At 42.4% G+C, this 15,631-nt stretch overlaps 4 protein-coding genes across 7 annotated transcripts; 3 read left to right on the top strand and 1 right to left on the bottom strand.

Moving 5' to 3' along the window:
• Window positions 1-1,030: 1,030 nt before the first annotated feature.
• LOC119030632 (peptidyl-prolyl cis-trans isomerase-like) lies at window positions 1,031-3,505 on the top strand. Its single transcript, XM_037118400.1, has 5 exons — window positions 1,031-1,210; window positions 1,363-1,393; window positions 2,613-2,701; window positions 2,835-3,007; window positions 3,095-3,505. The coding sequence occupies exons 1-5, from the start codon at window positions 1,142-1,144 to the stop codon at window positions 3,225-3,227; spliced, it is 495 nt and encodes a 164-aa protein (XP_036974295.1). The 5' UTR covers window positions 1,031-1,141; the 3' UTR covers window positions 3,228-3,505.
• Window positions 3,506-4,283: 778 nt separating this feature from the next.
• LOC119030633 (peptidyl-prolyl cis-trans isomerase-like) lies at window positions 4,284-6,508 on the top strand. The gene is made up of 5 exons (XM_037118401.1): window positions 4,284-4,465; window positions 4,584-4,614; window positions 5,676-5,764; window positions 5,857-6,029; window positions 6,117-6,508. The coding sequence occupies exons 1-5, from the start codon at window positions 4,397-4,399 to the stop codon at window positions 6,247-6,249; spliced, it is 495 nt and encodes a 164-aa protein (XP_036974296.1). The 5' UTR covers window positions 4,284-4,396; the 3' UTR covers window positions 6,250-6,508.
• A 970-nt stretch (window positions 6,509-7,478) lies between these two features.
• Window positions 7,479-8,886, top strand: LOC119030634 (peptidyl-prolyl cis-trans isomerase-like). Its single transcript, XM_037118402.1, has 5 exons — window positions 7,479-7,643; window positions 7,764-7,794; window positions 8,284-8,372; window positions 8,464-8,636; window positions 8,724-8,886. The coding sequence occupies exons 1-5, from the start codon at window positions 7,575-7,577 to the stop codon at window positions 8,854-8,856; spliced, it is 495 nt and encodes a 164-aa protein (XP_036974297.1). The 5' UTR covers window positions 7,479-7,574; the 3' UTR covers window positions 8,857-8,886.
• A 32-nt stretch (window positions 8,887-8,918) lies between these two features.
• LOC119030630 (dual specificity protein phosphatase 26) lies at window positions 8,919-15,120 on the bottom strand. 4 transcript variants are annotated; one of them, XM_037118396.1, is made up of 5 exons: window positions 14,658-15,120; window positions 14,143-14,326; window positions 13,318-13,529; window positions 12,973-13,228; window positions 8,919-9,756 (listed from the first exon to the last, which is right to left on the bottom strand). In XM_037118396.1, the coding sequence occupies exons 2-4, from the start codon at window positions 14,319-14,321 to the stop codon at window positions 13,017-13,019; spliced, it is 603 nt and encodes a 200-aa protein (XP_036974291.1). In that variant the 5' UTR covers window positions 14,322-14,326; window positions 14,658-15,120; the 3' UTR covers window positions 8,919-9,756; window positions 12,973-13,016. The 4 variants fall into 4 exon arrangements, 3 of the variants coding, with proteins under 3 accessions (XP_036974291.1, XP_036974293.1, XP_036974292.1); XR_005078352.1 differs by lacking the exon at window positions 8,919-9,756 and adding an exon at window positions 9,946-12,698 and having other exon boundaries at window positions 12,912-13,228; XM_037118398.1 differs by lacking the exon at window positions 8,919-9,756 and adding an exon at window positions 9,946-12,698.
• Window positions 15,121-15,631: the final 511 nt, after the last annotated feature.

The raw sequence follows: 15,631 nt of genomic DNA, 5'->3' as shown, positions 1-15,631 counted from the left end.
TGCTCAGCAAATGAACAGACATTGGATATCAAAATGTGAGGGACTATCGGGCCATATTTCAAGGTAAGCAACATGTCTGATAACCCATTAGCTTTGGTGAGCGAACAACTAACGTTAGCCCTCAGCCGTTTCATAGCTAACATTCCTGTTTGATAATATAACAAGATACATAAGAGGAAGGCATAAAATAACTCTGAAGTATCAACACACATCTTGGACACATTTATTAAAGCATGGAAGGGAAGCACAGTAGATGTAATCAAAAAGGTAACGCTAGCTAGGAAGTGGTTGGATGCTAGCGTTAGCTAATAGGTCAGGAAATGTTATTTTAGCTCGATAAGTGGCCAGATGTTCTTCACAGTTTTCACTTTACACGGAACATTTTCTCAGTTGTCAATTAGTTAGGAAGTGGTGAAATGATAACCATGTTTTCAGGTTCCCTATATTTAGGCCAGAAGTCAGAGGAAAATGGCCGCTGAGTGAATATTGTCTAAACTTGTGTACTTTTGTTCAGCAGGATTCCGAATGCTGGAATTGAACTTGTAAAGAGGCAGTTTTTAATTGTGATATTTGTACCTTCACTGAAGGATCAATGTACCTTCCCTCAGCAAATGTGCTTTCATAGCACGTCAGGTGGAATGTTGAATGACCACCAGAACTGACAGTACACAACACACATAAAAGTAGGTTTTTCCTTACTTTTAACATTTTATTTTGAAGGTTTTGACAGAATAGAATGGCATACTTTAAGGTATTTCAACAACGTGTACCACCTGAGTTTTATTCTCTACCTAGATGTCAGTGAAGATCACGAAATGTTCTGTGTGATTTGGACTTGAACACGTTAGAACATAACGTCCAGAACACCAGCTCGTGCGCCTGTTCTATAGAAATCTGTGCCTCCGCCGTGCCGCAGAGACATCTCGCGATCCGCCATCTTGGCTCCTCCCGCCTCCACTCCTATTGGCTCATTCTCAAGCCTTTCAAAAGGAACGTTGCTGCCATTGGCTGTCGTTTGCTTTTACGTCACCGGCGCGCAGCCTCACTTGAACGCAGAACTTATAGATACCGTGTGTCTACAACCAGGAAATCATTCACGAGCCGTTTTCCGTTATAATCATATTAAGCCCGTTTGTAAAAAATGGCAAATCCTCGGGTTTTCTTTGATATCACTATTGGAGGCGCTCCAGCTGGGAGGATTGAAATGGAGGTAAGAGAAACATCTGACTATTTACTAAACATGTGTCGGTTCAATTCAACAATGCTTTTTTTTTTTCTTTTTTTTTTTTTTCTGTGCCTTGACATGAGTCTTCTGCACCGATCTGTGTGATTCTCAAAGACGTATGTGTCTGTGTTTCGCAGCTCCGGGCAGATGTGGTCCCAAAGACAGCAGGTATGTGATCTTTAAAAGAGAAGAAAATTCTGTAAATGGATCCTTTCCTCCGTGTGAAGCCCAGGCCACTCAGCCTGATGGCCGCTCGGCCTGATGGACACTCGCAGTACTGCAGAGGAAAAATTCCCATGCGGCCGGAAAACCCTTTTTTTTTTTTTTTCCCCCTCCACATTGACCACCATTATAAAAAGAGGTCGTCGTAGGTTTAAAAAAAAAAAAAATGCAGGCAAGACATCAAGAGCAGCAAACGAGGTTGATAATGCTTGTTATGTATTGTTGTTCCATTTTTATTTGTAAAACTTTTGAATAAGCCGAGAAAAGCGATTTTTTAAAAAATCCGTTATATCACCACCATCTGAAGTCTATGGGCCTAACGGGACCAGAAGGGCGGGGCCAGTGGGTGGGAACTCTACTGCGCACAGTCAGCGAGACGCATAACCAGGAAGTAAACGCAGAAGCCAGAATACGTCTTCGGCGCATGCGCTGGGCATGCAGCACTCATTTGTTTGAATGGCCGCCATCTTTCCATCTTTGATCTAGTTCATCTATATGAATCTACGGTATAGCCCCATGCGTTTTTAAAATCCGCCTCAATAGTGATCAATAACAGCACAATCTCACTATTTGTCGACCCAAGCATGATGTAGAACTCAAATTTAACAAATGATCATGTTTTTATGTGAGAAATATTTTTTTTTCCTCTTCCTTGTGTGGCAGCAATAGATTTCCATGTATAGAAGTTCATATACAAAGTTCTTCACAAGCTAGTATACATGTTGCAGGGAGCAAAGAGTTGTGGGTTTTACAAATGCTATAATATTTAACGAAGAACCTGCCCGTCCTCACAGCAGCAGCCACTTGTAAAAAGAGCAAAGCTGTGTGACAACTTCAGAAGCAGGTAAAGGTTTTGAGGCAAAAGAATAAATGATGACAAAGAGATGTGTAACAATTGGAACGACAAAGAACAGCCACAAAGAGACTTTTAATAATTGCAAAGTGTCCCCTAATAGCTAGAGATTGAGAAACAAGCTCAACAAGATGCAGAATGAACACAGACACAAATAACTGCAGAGAGCCACAAAACAAACACTAAAACACAGAAAAACCAGAGATAAGTTTGTGACTCTTGCTGGAGCGCAATCTTGGTGCTAATAATTGGTAATAATATTTAAGTTGATGAAAGGGAATTTAATGATGTTGTGGTGTCTTTATTTTACAGAAAACTTCCGTGCTCTGTGCACCGGAGAGAAAGGTTTTGGCTACAAGGGCTCCAGCTTTCACCGCGTCATCACTGACTTCATGTGCCAGGTACAGTGAAGCGAAGACACCTGTCCTGTTTCCTGGTGTTCATAAGTTCCACAAGCCAAGCTAATATTTGATTGCATTGCAACATTTGCTGACTCACCTGAGCCTTTTTCGTTTTTTTTTTTTTTTTTTTTAGGGTGGAGACTTTACAAAGGGTAATGGAACTGGGGGAAAATCCATCTATGGGGAGAAGTTTGCTGATGAGAACTTCCAGCTGAAGCACACAGGAGCTGGCATACTGTCCATGGCTAATGCTGGGCCCAACACCAACGGATCCCAGTTCTTCCTCTGCACGGTTAAAACTGCCTGGTGAGCTTCACTCTGACCCGTCCACTGCTGTATTAAGGCCTAAACAACAGTTTCAGCTTGTTTCACACATTTGTCTCTCTTCTCCAGGCTCGACGGGAAGCATGTGGTGTTTGGCAGTGTTGTGGAGGGCATGGATGTCGTCAAAAAAATAGAGGCAGTGGGCTCTCGTGACGGCAAGACTTCGAAGAAGGTCGTCATCGCCGACTGTGGTCAGCTATAATACTGTGAAGAAACTTCTTCAGTTCAGCCTGTTCACCTGTCAGATGTGTCCTTTTATCATCCACATCCCAGTATTCTTCGACGGGATGTGTATCTGCAGAATCAGTGGAGAAACAGCCAATGCGCCCACTTATTCAACTGCAAATGTTTCACTCCTGTGCTGATATTTGTTGTGTATTATTTTGTACCTTCTAATCTGTTTAAGGACCACATTTGTTAACAAAATCTGAATAAATAAAATAAAAAAAAAACACTGAATTAAACCACTTGAAAGCTTAATTTGTGTCTGTCCTCTCATTCAAGAACACCAACTGTGCTCTGACTTAATGTGTGTATTTCAGTTCTTCCATGAATGAATCACAACATATTATAATTTGTCAGTTGAACTCGAAGTGCTCTAACAATATACATTCATTTTGTAGTATGTCTAGTTGCAATATATCAACACTAGAGGTCATTATAGGCAAGAAACACACAGTTTGTAGTATTAGAAGTATTCAGCTCTATTACTTCAGTAAAGTACTAATATCATACTCTTAAAAAAACTCCCAAGATCCACCTTGATGTCTCTGGATTAATACCCTTTCCTTTCTGCATTCATGTGTATGTTACATTTCGCTGTTGTAGATGTGTGAGGTTGAACTCATTTTAACTACCTTGTCAGGTGGGATATCTATCAGAATGGATGGATATTAAAGGTATATTTCAGATAAAAGTAGGTTTGTTCTCTGTTGGGATTTAAAAACACAGCTCAATTTTATTTTCAAGCTTGTGACACGAACATAACTTCCTATTTTAAGGTATTTCCACATAAAATAGTCAACGTGTATTTATAGAGTTATATTCTCTACTAAAAATGTCACTGAATGTCACAAAATACTCAGTTTGAACGCGACTTCCTCATCAGCTGCTCGTCTGTTCGCGCTTCCGCCTGCAGAGACGTCTCACGCAGCCGCCATCTTGGCTCCTCCCACCTACCCGTTTCCTATTGGCCCGTTCTTGAAACGTTCGAAGGAGCCTTGCCGCGATTGGCTGCCGGCAGCTTTTACGTCACCGGTGCGCAGCCTCACTTGGACGCGGAGCTAACAGATACCGTGTGCCTGCAACCAGGAAACCACCCGGGAGCCGTTTCTAACCTTTATAACCACAGTTAGCACGTTTATTAAAAAAATGGCACTGCCGAGAGTTTTCTTTGACGTCACTATTGGAGGCGCTTCAGCTGGCAGGATTGTAATGGAGGTAAGAGAAACGCCAGCTAAACATGTGCAACCTACTTCCAGCTATGCTCAGTCGTTCAGGTTTTAAATGAATCGTTTGCATCAATATTTATGTTAATTTTTGTGTGTGTGTTTCGCAGCTCCGGGCTGATGTGGTCCCAAAGACTGCAGGTATGTGATCTTTGCATGAGGAGAAAAAACTCTGCTCGGGGGGGGGATTTTCCCACCACACGGTCCAAAATGGATTTCTGCTCGGTTGAGGAAACTATGCGTCTCCATTAATCCTCCACTGAACATGCGCTCTGACGATGGGGCGAGGCTGTGGGTGAGGCCTGGCGCAGGAGCCAGAATAACCACTCTCAGAGCCAAGTTCAAGTGCAAACAAGTGGAACCAGCAGTGCGTGATTCATACGAGGGGGGAAAAAAAGCGTCTTTGTTTGTTTGCCTGAGTTGTCCTGTAGGCCCTGTAGTCAACGCCACCTGGTGGTGGCCTGGGTATATCCTGAATACAGCTCCCAGCATGAGAAACCTTGCAGGATGCATGGGGGGGGGGGATTAAAGGCCTGTATGCCTCCTTTTATTCTGCACAGTAGATTCTGTAGTGGCTCAGATCTTTAAAAAAAAAAAGATTGATTGGATGATTGTTGAGCGTCACCCCAGACCAGACCATCAAATACTGGCACTTTCGGGGTGCATTCAACCAGCGCCGCAAACCCAAAGTGTTTGTATGATCGGATACAATCGGATGTTTTTCTCCAGGAAGGAAGGAAGGAAGGAAGGAAGGAAGGAAGTCAGTCATCTGTTGATCTATGGAGATCTCAAAAATAGGGAAGATTTCAAATCCAGAGTAGGGTTCTGGTGGTCCTACCCTGAAAAAATGTGAGATTCAAGGACCGTGTTTTCTGCAATATGGTGACATTGAAAGAATGACGACAACAAAATTTATAGGCTGAAATGTTTAAATACTGTCTCTCACTCACTAAGAGGACGTTCAAAGTTGGTGACTTTAAAGAAACCAAAGAGAAGCAAAAAAAACTACAACAACAAAGTGTCACAATCACTGCAAAAAAAGCACAAAACAACTTCTAAAAGACCCAGATAGAGAAAAGTTTGACTCTTGCATGAAAGCAATCTTCATGCTAATTACGAGTAACATGACCCTAAGCTTTATTTTCCTGTTTTTCATTTGTTGTAAGTGAATTTAATGATGTCATGGCGTCTTTATTTTACAGAAAACTTCCGTGCTCTGTGCACCGGAGAGAAAGGTTTTGGCTACAAGGGCTCCAGCTTTCACCGCGTCATCCCTGACTTCATGTGCCAGGTACAGTGAAGAGAAGACACCTGTCCTGTTTCCTGGTGTTCATAAGTTCACATTTAACCTGAGTTAATTGATATTTGATCATTGCTTTTTAGGGGGGCGATTTTACAAACCACAATGGAACTGGAGGCAAATCCATCTACGGGGAGAAGTTTGCTGATGAGAACTTCCAGCTGAAGCACACAGGAGCTGGCATACTGTCCATGGCTAATGCTGGGAAGAACACCAACGGATCCCAGTTCTTCCTCTGCACGGCTGAAACTGCCTGGTGAGCTTCACTCTGACCCGTCCACTGCTGTATTAAGGCCTCAACAACAGTTTCAGCTTGTTTCACACGTTTGTCTCTCTTCTCCAGGCTCGACGGGAAGCATGTGGTGTTTGGCAAAGTTGTGGAGGGCATGGATGTCGTCAAAAAAGTAGAGGCAGTGGGCTCACGTGACGGCAAGACTTCGAAGAAGGTCGTCATCGCCGACTGTGGTCAGCTATAATACTGTGAAGAAGCTTCTTCAGTTCAGCCTGTTCACCTGTCAGCTTTTTTTACATCCCAGTCTTCTTTGACGGGATGTTAATCTGCAGCATCAGTGGAAAAACATCCAGTTCGCCCACTTTCTCAACCGCAAATGTTTCACTCCTGTGCTGATATTTGTTGTGTATAATTTTGTACCTTCTAATCTGTTTAAGGACCACATTTGTTTACAAAATCTGAATAAATGAAACAAGACTGAATTAAACCACTTGAAAGCTTAATTTGTGTCTGTCCTCTCATTCAAGAACACCAACTGTGTTCTGACTTAATGTGTGTGTGTGTGTGACGCTGTTTCCATTAATTAATCACAACATATTGTAATTTGTCAGTGGAACTCAAAATGAAGTGCGCTAACAATGTGCTTTCATTTTGTAGTGATATCTTTCCACTACAGGTCATCACAGGCAAGGAACATACTTTTTGTCATCTTTGGCATAATTTTGTGAAACATTGGAAGAAGATGCGATGTTCCTTTTTTATTGTTTTCCCCCTTGGGACAATGTGCAGGGTTCCTGAGATGATAACAGCAGAACAAAAGAAACAATCAGTCTTTAAGTGACAGTTGAGTCCTTGATCAGTGGAGAAAGGAGCTGTTGCTGTTGTGTAGTCTGATCGCTGATGGTATGAAAGAGCTCCCCAAGCGCTTTGAGGCACGAGGTCGGATGATTCTGTGTGAACAGGGTGAGAGGGATTGTTCATCGTAGCTCGTGGCTTTCCTCTCATCCTCCTCTCTGTCACCACCTCCACACTGTCCAGTTTCATCCCCACCACAGCGCTGGCTCTCCTCACCGGTTTATGGAAACAGGTGTTGGGAGGCTCCTCCTGCGCTGAGCCTCCACCACCACCACCAGCAGCTCCTTGGTTTTCCTGATGTTACGCTGAAGGTGGTTCCTGCCACACCGTCCTGCAGAGGTCTCCATTAGTTCCCTGTAATCCTCCTCCTCATCATCTGTGATCCATCCTCAGGGTGTGCCGGTGTTGCTTGTCACCACATCTGACAGGCAGTGTCGCAGAAAAAATAACTTCCTATTTTAAGGTTTTTCCACATAGTTAAAATTTACCACCAGAGTTTAATTCGCTAATAAAATGTCCCACCTACCTGTTTCCTGTTGGCCCATTCTTGAAACTTTAAAAAGAACAATGTTGTGATTGGCTGTCGGCAGCTGTTACCTCACCTGTGCGCAGCCTCACCTGAGCACACAGAGTATAGATACTGTGTCTCTACAACCAGGAAATCATTCAGGAGCCGTTTCTTCCTTTATAATCACAGTTAGCGCGTTTATAAAAATGGCACTGCCGAGAGTTTTCTTTGACATCACTATTGGAGGCGCTCCAGCTGGCAGGATTGTAATGGAGGTAAGAGAAACAGACTATTTACTAAACATGTGTCGCTTTAATCCAGCTATGCTCAGTCTTTCAGGTTTTAAATGAGTGTTTTGCATCAATCTGTGTGTTTCTTATTTGTGTGTTTCGCAGCTCCGGGCTGATGTGGTCCCAAAGACTGCAGGTATGTGATCTTTGCATGAGGAGAAAAAACTCTGCTCGGGGAATTTTCCCACCACACACTCAAAAATGAATTTCTGCTCGGTTGAGGAAACCATGCGTCTCCATTAATCCTCCACTGAACATGCTGTGTGACGATGGGGCGAGGCTGTGGGTGAGGCAGAGCCAGAATAACCACTTTCAGAGCCTTTATTCTGCACAGTTGTTTCTGTAGTGGCTCACATGCTGAAAAGCAACTTTATCTAACTTCCTTGAGAAAAGATGGATGGTTGTTGAGTGTCATCCCCGGAACAGACCACCAAATACTGGCTGCAAACCCAAAGTGTTTGTATGATGAACGATTGGATATCTTTCTCCAGGAAGGACGTTTTCTGTTGTAGAAATGCACTGATGAAGACTCACTGAGTCCAAAGGCATCACTCACCAAAAAAGATTTTTATTTTCTTCATTCTAACTGTGAATTTAATGATGTCATGGCGTCTTTATTTTACAGAAAACTTCCGTGCTCTGTGCACCGGAGAGAAAGGTTTTGGCTACAAGGGCTCCAGCTTTCACCGCGTCATCACTGAATTCATGTGCCAGGTACAGTGAAGAGAAGACACCTGTCCTGTTTCCTGGTGTTCACCAGTTCACATTTAACCTGAGAAATTGATATTTGATCATTGCTTTTTAGGGTGGAGACTTTACAAAGGGTAATGGAACTGGAGGCAAATCCATCTATGGAGAGAAGTTTGCTGATGAGAACTTCCAGCTGAAGCACACAGGAGCTGGCATACTGTCCATGGCTAATGCTGGGAAGAACACCAACGGATCCCAGTTCTTCCTCTGCACGGTTAAAACTGATTGGTGAGCTTCACTCTGACCCGTCCACTGCTGTATTAAGGCCTAAACAACAGTTTCAGCTTGTTTCACACGTTTGTCTCTCTTCTCCAGGCTCGACGGGAAGCATGTGGTGTTTGGCAAAGTTGTGGAGGGCATGGATGTCGTCAAAAAAGTAGAGGCAGTGGGCTCACGTGACGGGAAGACTTCGAAGAAGGTCGTCATCGCCGACTGTGGTCAGCTATAATACTGTGAAGAAGCTTCTTCAGTTCAGCCTGTTCACCTGTCAGATGTGTCCTTTTATCATCCACATCCCAGTATTCTTCGACGGGATGTTAATCTGCAGCATCAGTGGAGAAACATCCAGTTCGCCCACTTTATTAACCGCAAATGTTTCACTCCTGTGCTGATATTTGTTGTGTATTATTTTGTACCTTCTCATCTGTTTAAGGACCACATTTGTTTACAAAATCTGATCAAAATGATGGCGAAAGTGTAAATAAAACACCTTGGAAGCTTTCTTTATGCATGTCTTCTCATTCAGTGAGCCCTCATTTGATTTAAATTACAATTGGCAGTGGGATCAAATTTAAATACCCAAATAAGTTTTTTTTTTGTTTCTTTTTGAAACTCCACTTTTAACCTGGCGTGACTGAAAAATCCTTCAGAAGCTCTGGAAAACTTTTAAAGTCTCCAGCTCCAAGCGCTGCCGTTCATTTCCTCATCACACGAGGTGGGTATGTTGGGTTTAACGTGTTTCTCCATGCATCTCCCATTTTCTACAACACAGCCGTCGCCACAGTTTGGCAACCGAAGCGAGAGTAGGTGACGTAATGACCCTTCCTCCCACTTCTTTTAGGCTCCTTGGGAAAAAAAACAGGAAATGAATCAACAGAGGCGAAGAAGAAATTGTCGAACCAGGAAGCAGACAGGCGGGTTCAGGCAGGCAGAAACAAACGAGGCTGGAAAGCAACGCGGGATGTATGTAAATGAGACATTCCAGCAGAGTGGGACGAAACCAGTTCGTACATGCTGCTGCGCTGTCGTATGAGGAAGTGGGAAGTACGAGAGTGAGTGGGCGGGACGGTCGGGTGATGGAAACGGCGGGAATGTGAGGTCGCGGCGGTGCAGGAGGGAGTGGCGGGACCTGGTGTGACAGAATAACAGCAGAGAAATGCAAAAGTGTGAACTTTGAATCTTGGGAACAATCTTTCTTGCTCAGTGGGGGAAAAAAAAGCATGAAAATGAAATTATTAAATACAAGATTCAACACAAATAAAAACACAGTTCTTCCTTTATGTGCTTCTATCTAACACAAAATACAGTGTGACAGCGCTACGAGAGTTTTTCTTTATTATCCGATTAAGATCAAGTACAGAATTTATCAAAACAAAGTTATCAATGCTCAGTGTTATGCACAATAAAAACAAAAGTCTACCAACCGAGTTGAAGTACACAGATTAAGGCATCAACATCTCCTTTGCAAGTTTCTCCTTCAGTGAACTTCAAAGAGAGTGATACAAAAATAACTCAAAAGAATTCAAGTTTCCCTATAGAAAGGTCTCCGTAAGAAAAACAAAGATAAATATATATATATGTATTTATATACGAGAATATAAAGAGGAAAATCGAGACCAACGACCAATCACGGCACGATAAAACCACAAATACAAAACATACAGATCCAGTACAGCAAAAGGTAAAGATCGTAACGAGGCCCCGTTCAGAAAAATACCCACGGAGAGTTTTCTACTTCAAATGTTTCCTCGGGAGTTTAACTGAGTCGTAAAAGGCAGATTCTGCTGCACCAGGACATCGTAGTGTTTAACAGAGAGAAGGACGTCTCCGTTTTCCTGACGTGAGAGGAGTTTTCGACAGGTCGAACGTCACAATTCAATCAAAATCTTGTACAAAACAAAAGAGCCAATTTAAAATATCCAGAATCTTTTATGTGATGGGGATCGACGGGTCTCATCTGTGAAGTGGGGATTCATTTATAACACACAACGGTAACAAATCACTCATGATAGTCGCGTCCAGATCAGCTGCTGCCTTGATTTTCCCAAGGCCGCGATGCAAAAACACTCTTTAGCTGAAATATTTGCTCTCTCAGTGAGAGTTAGATGAGAATATCAAACACCGTCACGTTTTCTGTCCAATCTGTTGTTATCGCGGTGAAAACAAGATACAGAAGGACTGATTTCCTGATTACACCGTGTTTGTTTACACAACTTTACATGCTAAGCTAAGCTAACTCAGCTCCAATAGAGTGGTTCTGATTGGTCTTCTCATCTTAACTCTTGGCTGGAAAGTGAATATGTCCAAAATAAATAAACTGAACCAAACCTTTAGGTCTGCACAGAAGGTACAAATCAACTAATCAGCTTTTTTTATTTACATTTTTTTTTTCTCCAAACGAGCTGAACAAACGTGCTCATCTTCCTTTTTCCTCGTCAACCTGTAGCGTAATTCATGCTGGCGTCAAAACAAAAAACAAAACAAAACGGCACAGACAAAGACCACGAGTCACAAAAACACATGTTGGGTACTTTGAGGTAATCATTAATAAAACACAAGGGAAGGGAAAGAAAAGAAGCTGGTTTAAATTTCAGCACTGGATCGTCTGTAGTTTCCCACCAGCATGAGAACACGAGCCTCACTTGAGCACCAAGAACAAAAAGCGCCGGGCTCTCCAGGACTCCCCTGTCATCCGGGCAGTTGGTAGCTTTTGCAATGGCACATTTGCGGTGTCGTCTCCCACTGCTCGTCTGCTCTAAATGCTTCATTGTGCTGGCATATTAAATCATCACTGAGAGATCTACTCTAGACGGCTAACAGTCACCGTGACGTTTGACGCGATACACCAGACTGGAAGCTGTTTAAAAGCCTCGTTAGAGTGACGATGTCGAGTCTAAAGCGCCATTTCAGACTGGATTTCATTCTCAAGGGGAGGCGGGCTGATCTCAGTTCCAATTTTTGGCAAGCTGGTGCTATCAAACCGTAAGCCGAATTATCCAGAAGCAGTTCCTTTTTGTAATGAACCAGCGGATCTGCAGGCAGCTACGACTGGATTACTTTCAAATTTGAAGAAGACTTAAAATGTGAGGATTCTAAGGCAAGTTCTGAAGCAGGATGTTTGTGGATTGTTAGACGTTTATTTTGCAACTGGAGTAAAACAGAATGATATGATTAAGAGGTGCAGTTAATCCGATATAATATTTCATTTCCTCACCTCGCCCTGTAATCTTAATCCAGTCCAAACGGGCTCCAGTACTGCCGGACCTACAGGGTGAATTTCAGATCTTAACACTCAATATATAAAATACACTGGATTAAAAAAAAAAAGAATATAATACACTGAACTTATTCAACACTCAGTTGAAAACAAATATAATACTGTATGATGCTGCTATCCACAAACTCGTCACAGATAATAATAATCGTGTACAGATCGTGACAACACTGTCGCACAATAATCAACGGGCTACATAACTGTGCTGGTTTGGACCTGGGCTACAACTAGTGTGAGAGTTGTTCAGAGCACTTAATGACACTTGCTGAATGTAGAAAAAGTAAGTCGAGGGAAGACCTGCAAAGACTCCGGGTGGAGGGGGGGGAGGAACTGAGCGAGAATCTTCTTTCTGTGGGCCGAGCGGCACCGACAGAACCTCGGGTCTGATTACAAAAGACGGTAGAGCCGCTGTGTGCTCAGGGCCAAGTGTGGTAGTTTGAATCCCAACCCTGAGCTCCAGGCTGGCTGACAGGAACACTGCAGATCATTTCTACATGATTTTACTAGTAGCACTACGGGGGCAGTGGTAATACTGTTAGCTGGTATTTCCTTTTTTAAACATTTTTTTAAGCAGTTGTTTGGTCGTATAACTTACTCTCCAGAAACTGTGATACACATCCAGGCTTTCTAGATCATTTGCTTGGTGGCTAATAACTTAAAAATAATAATAATGACAAAATACTTAAATGCTACGATTCGTTCTTTTGAGCTCAAAGGTCGTCACTGTCAAGACGGATCGCTGCTGGTCAGAAGGTTCAGATCCAACAGACGCCTCCTCTGATCGCTGCTGTGAAACCCTTTGAGACAAAAATGTGTATAAATATACTGACTGGAATTAATTCTTCATTACCTGGCTAAAAGTTGTGTGTGTGTGTGTGTGTGTGCGTGTGGGCCGTCCTCCATGTGGATCTTCACCGGAGATGCTGACGATGTTTCAGAGGCTCAAACACAAACAAAAGAATAATAATAAATGAATAAATAATCTAAAGATGCTGATATCAGTAAATCACCTGCTGCTACAGAGGAAAAGTGTCAGAAAGTGACAGTTTGCTCCTGACTTGGTCCCGTTACCTCCCTCAGTGTAAACCGGCCCCGCCGGAGCGTCGAGGACACTTTCAGCTCTGCTGCGACGTCTTGCGGCTCTCTCTCAGGATGCCGTCCAGGCCGTTGAGCTGCCGGAGGAAACCCCGGTTGGGGATGACGCCTCGGTGGTCCTTCACCGTCTTGATGGCCTCCACCAGCGTCAGGTTCTGTCTGATCATCAGGTAGGCCAGCACCAGGGTGGCTGAGCGGCTCACTCCCACAGTGCAGTGGACCAGCACCTTCCCTACACGAACACAGAATATGACCTCCGATTCAGATGTGGAATAAATATCTGTTATTTCTTTATGATAAGTGTAAGTATACGAGACTAACCTCCACTTGTGAGGGCTTTGTGGATGAATTCAGCTGCAGGGTAGAAGTTGACGCTCATGTCAAAGGTGGGGGAGTCGTGAGCCTCGATGCCGTGATAGGTGATGTTCATCCCGGCGTAATACTCGGCTCCGCCGCGCCACTTGCTCTGCGCACAGTTGAGGATGTGAGTAATGCCAAGTTTGGCAAGCTCACGCCGGTCTGATGCAATATCTCTGCAGAGAGGAGAGAGACCATGACTTTCATATTTAATTTTGTGCACCTGCAAAATAAAAAAGCCTGTTAGGGCTGCAACAGTTGTGACCTCTAAAAATATTATTTCAATTCATTATTTTGACTTTTTTTTGGTACCTTTTAGCTCATATTCTTTTCATTTTCAATCTCAGAATTGTGACTCTTTTTTAATCTAATCTTCATCTAATTCATCATATTTTTTTTCTTTTTTTTCATTTTTAATTAAATTTTCTTCATTTTTTTTAATCTTGCCATTCATTTTTTTAATTATATATGATTTTTTTTAAAAATCGAATCAATATTTATTTTTTCATTTTTTTCTAATAATTTGTTCATATTCTTTTACTTTTTATCTCATAATTTTTAAATTTCTTAAATTTTCTTAATTCTTTTTTTTTTTTTTTTAAATTGTGACTTTTTTATCTAGGATCACATATTTTTACCCTCATGTATTATTATTGTTATTATCATTAATAATAATAATCTATCACAGGTTGTGCTCAGCTGCAGGTCCGAGCAGAGACCTGTGGGAGCGTCTTTAATGACTGAACTTGTGATTTTTGAATCAGGACTGGAACACCTGGATGAACTCACTGGTCTCCGATGAAGAGCCGCGGCCACACTTCGTCTGCGTGGTTGCAGGCGGTCTTCCCGGTGCACAGCAGCCTCTCCAGCTCGGACACCGTCAGGTTCGGGGAGACGCGCTCGGAGTCTTTCCGGTTCGGAGACCTGGAGCTGCTCCGGGACCGGGAGAACCGGGACATGAACGCCATTTAATCTGCAACAACAACAACATGAACACAGCGATTTATCTTAATGAGTATTAATAATAAGAAAACACGCACAAGAGCAGAAGAGAGTAAAAAAATGATGCGTTCAGGGGATTAATCACTGCCACAGTCATTTCTTTAGATTACATAACGGAATTTTTACCTGTGGCTTTTGTTTTGGTGGACACGAGGCTGTGTGTGTGTGTGTGTGTGTGTGTGTGTGTGTGTGTGTGTGTGTGTGACTTGCAATGAGCTCAACTCCATTTTCTCCCACCGTGTGGATTAAAAACAGTGTGTGTGTGTGTGTGTGTGTGTGTGTGTGTGTGTGTGTTTATTTACCTGTGTGTGGTTTGTATTCCGGTGCTCAGTGCTGCTGCAGGGCGAGCTGCTCCGCGGCCATGTTGACTCATGTACTCGCTGTGGGAGGATGGATGGGATGAGATGATGGTGATGAGGCGGCTTCGCTGCTCAGCATCCGCCAGACACCCTCCGCACCTCCACCCGCCGCTCCTCCATCTTCATCTCAACAAGTCCTCATGAAGAAGCTCACGACTCCACAATCATACCAACTCCTCCTCCTCCTCCTCCTCCTGCTGTGGTCTCAAAGGCGCATGGATGGTGCGTTCACGGGTGCAGCATGAAGGGGCCTCAGTGGTTCATGTGCCGCTGCTGTGTTTCTCTTCTGGACCTTGTTTTATATTTAATTGTTTAATGATGGTTCATGTGACGTCGGGGTTTCTGTCGGCGGTGACGTTTGTCGCCATCTTCTGGTCAAGTGAGGGAAAATTATTAAAATAAATAAATAAATAAATAAAATGTAAACAGACTCACTACAATGTGGTGGAATGTAACGAAGTACACTCACTCAGGTGCTATTCTAGGTTTCACTTCTGAGGGAGAAATAATGACTATTTATCCCAATATGTATACTTGTTTTAATCTCAAATATACATTGTGACATTCTCGTAATTTTGATTTTTAAAATTTATTCTATAATTATTATTTTTTAATCTCATATTTATGGATGTTATCTCACAGTTACAGCCTTTTTTAAAAAAAAATATATAAAATAAAATAAATTCTACTTTTTAAGTCATTATTTTAATTTTAATTTAATAATAATGATTTTAATCTCCCAATTCGATGTTGTCGGATAAATAAAGTTTATCTAATCTTATCTAATAACCTTTATCTCATAGATTACATATTTTATTTCATAATTTAGATTTTTAAATCTCATAATTATGCCTTTTTATTTCGTATTTATTAATTTTATCTCACAATTATAACCTTTGATTTAATAATTCTACCTT

The sequence above is a fragment of the Acanthopagrus latus genome, chromosome 12 (assembly GCF_904848185.1).
Source record: "Acanthopagrus latus isolate v.2019 chromosome 12, fAcaLat1.1, whole genome shotgun sequence".
Taxonomy (NCBI): domain Eukaryota; kingdom Metazoa; phylum Chordata; class Actinopteri; order Spariformes; family Sparidae; genus Acanthopagrus; species Acanthopagrus latus.
The sequence above is the reverse complement of the archived record's forward strand: the minus strand, read 5'-3'. Positions and strand labels throughout refer to the sequence as shown.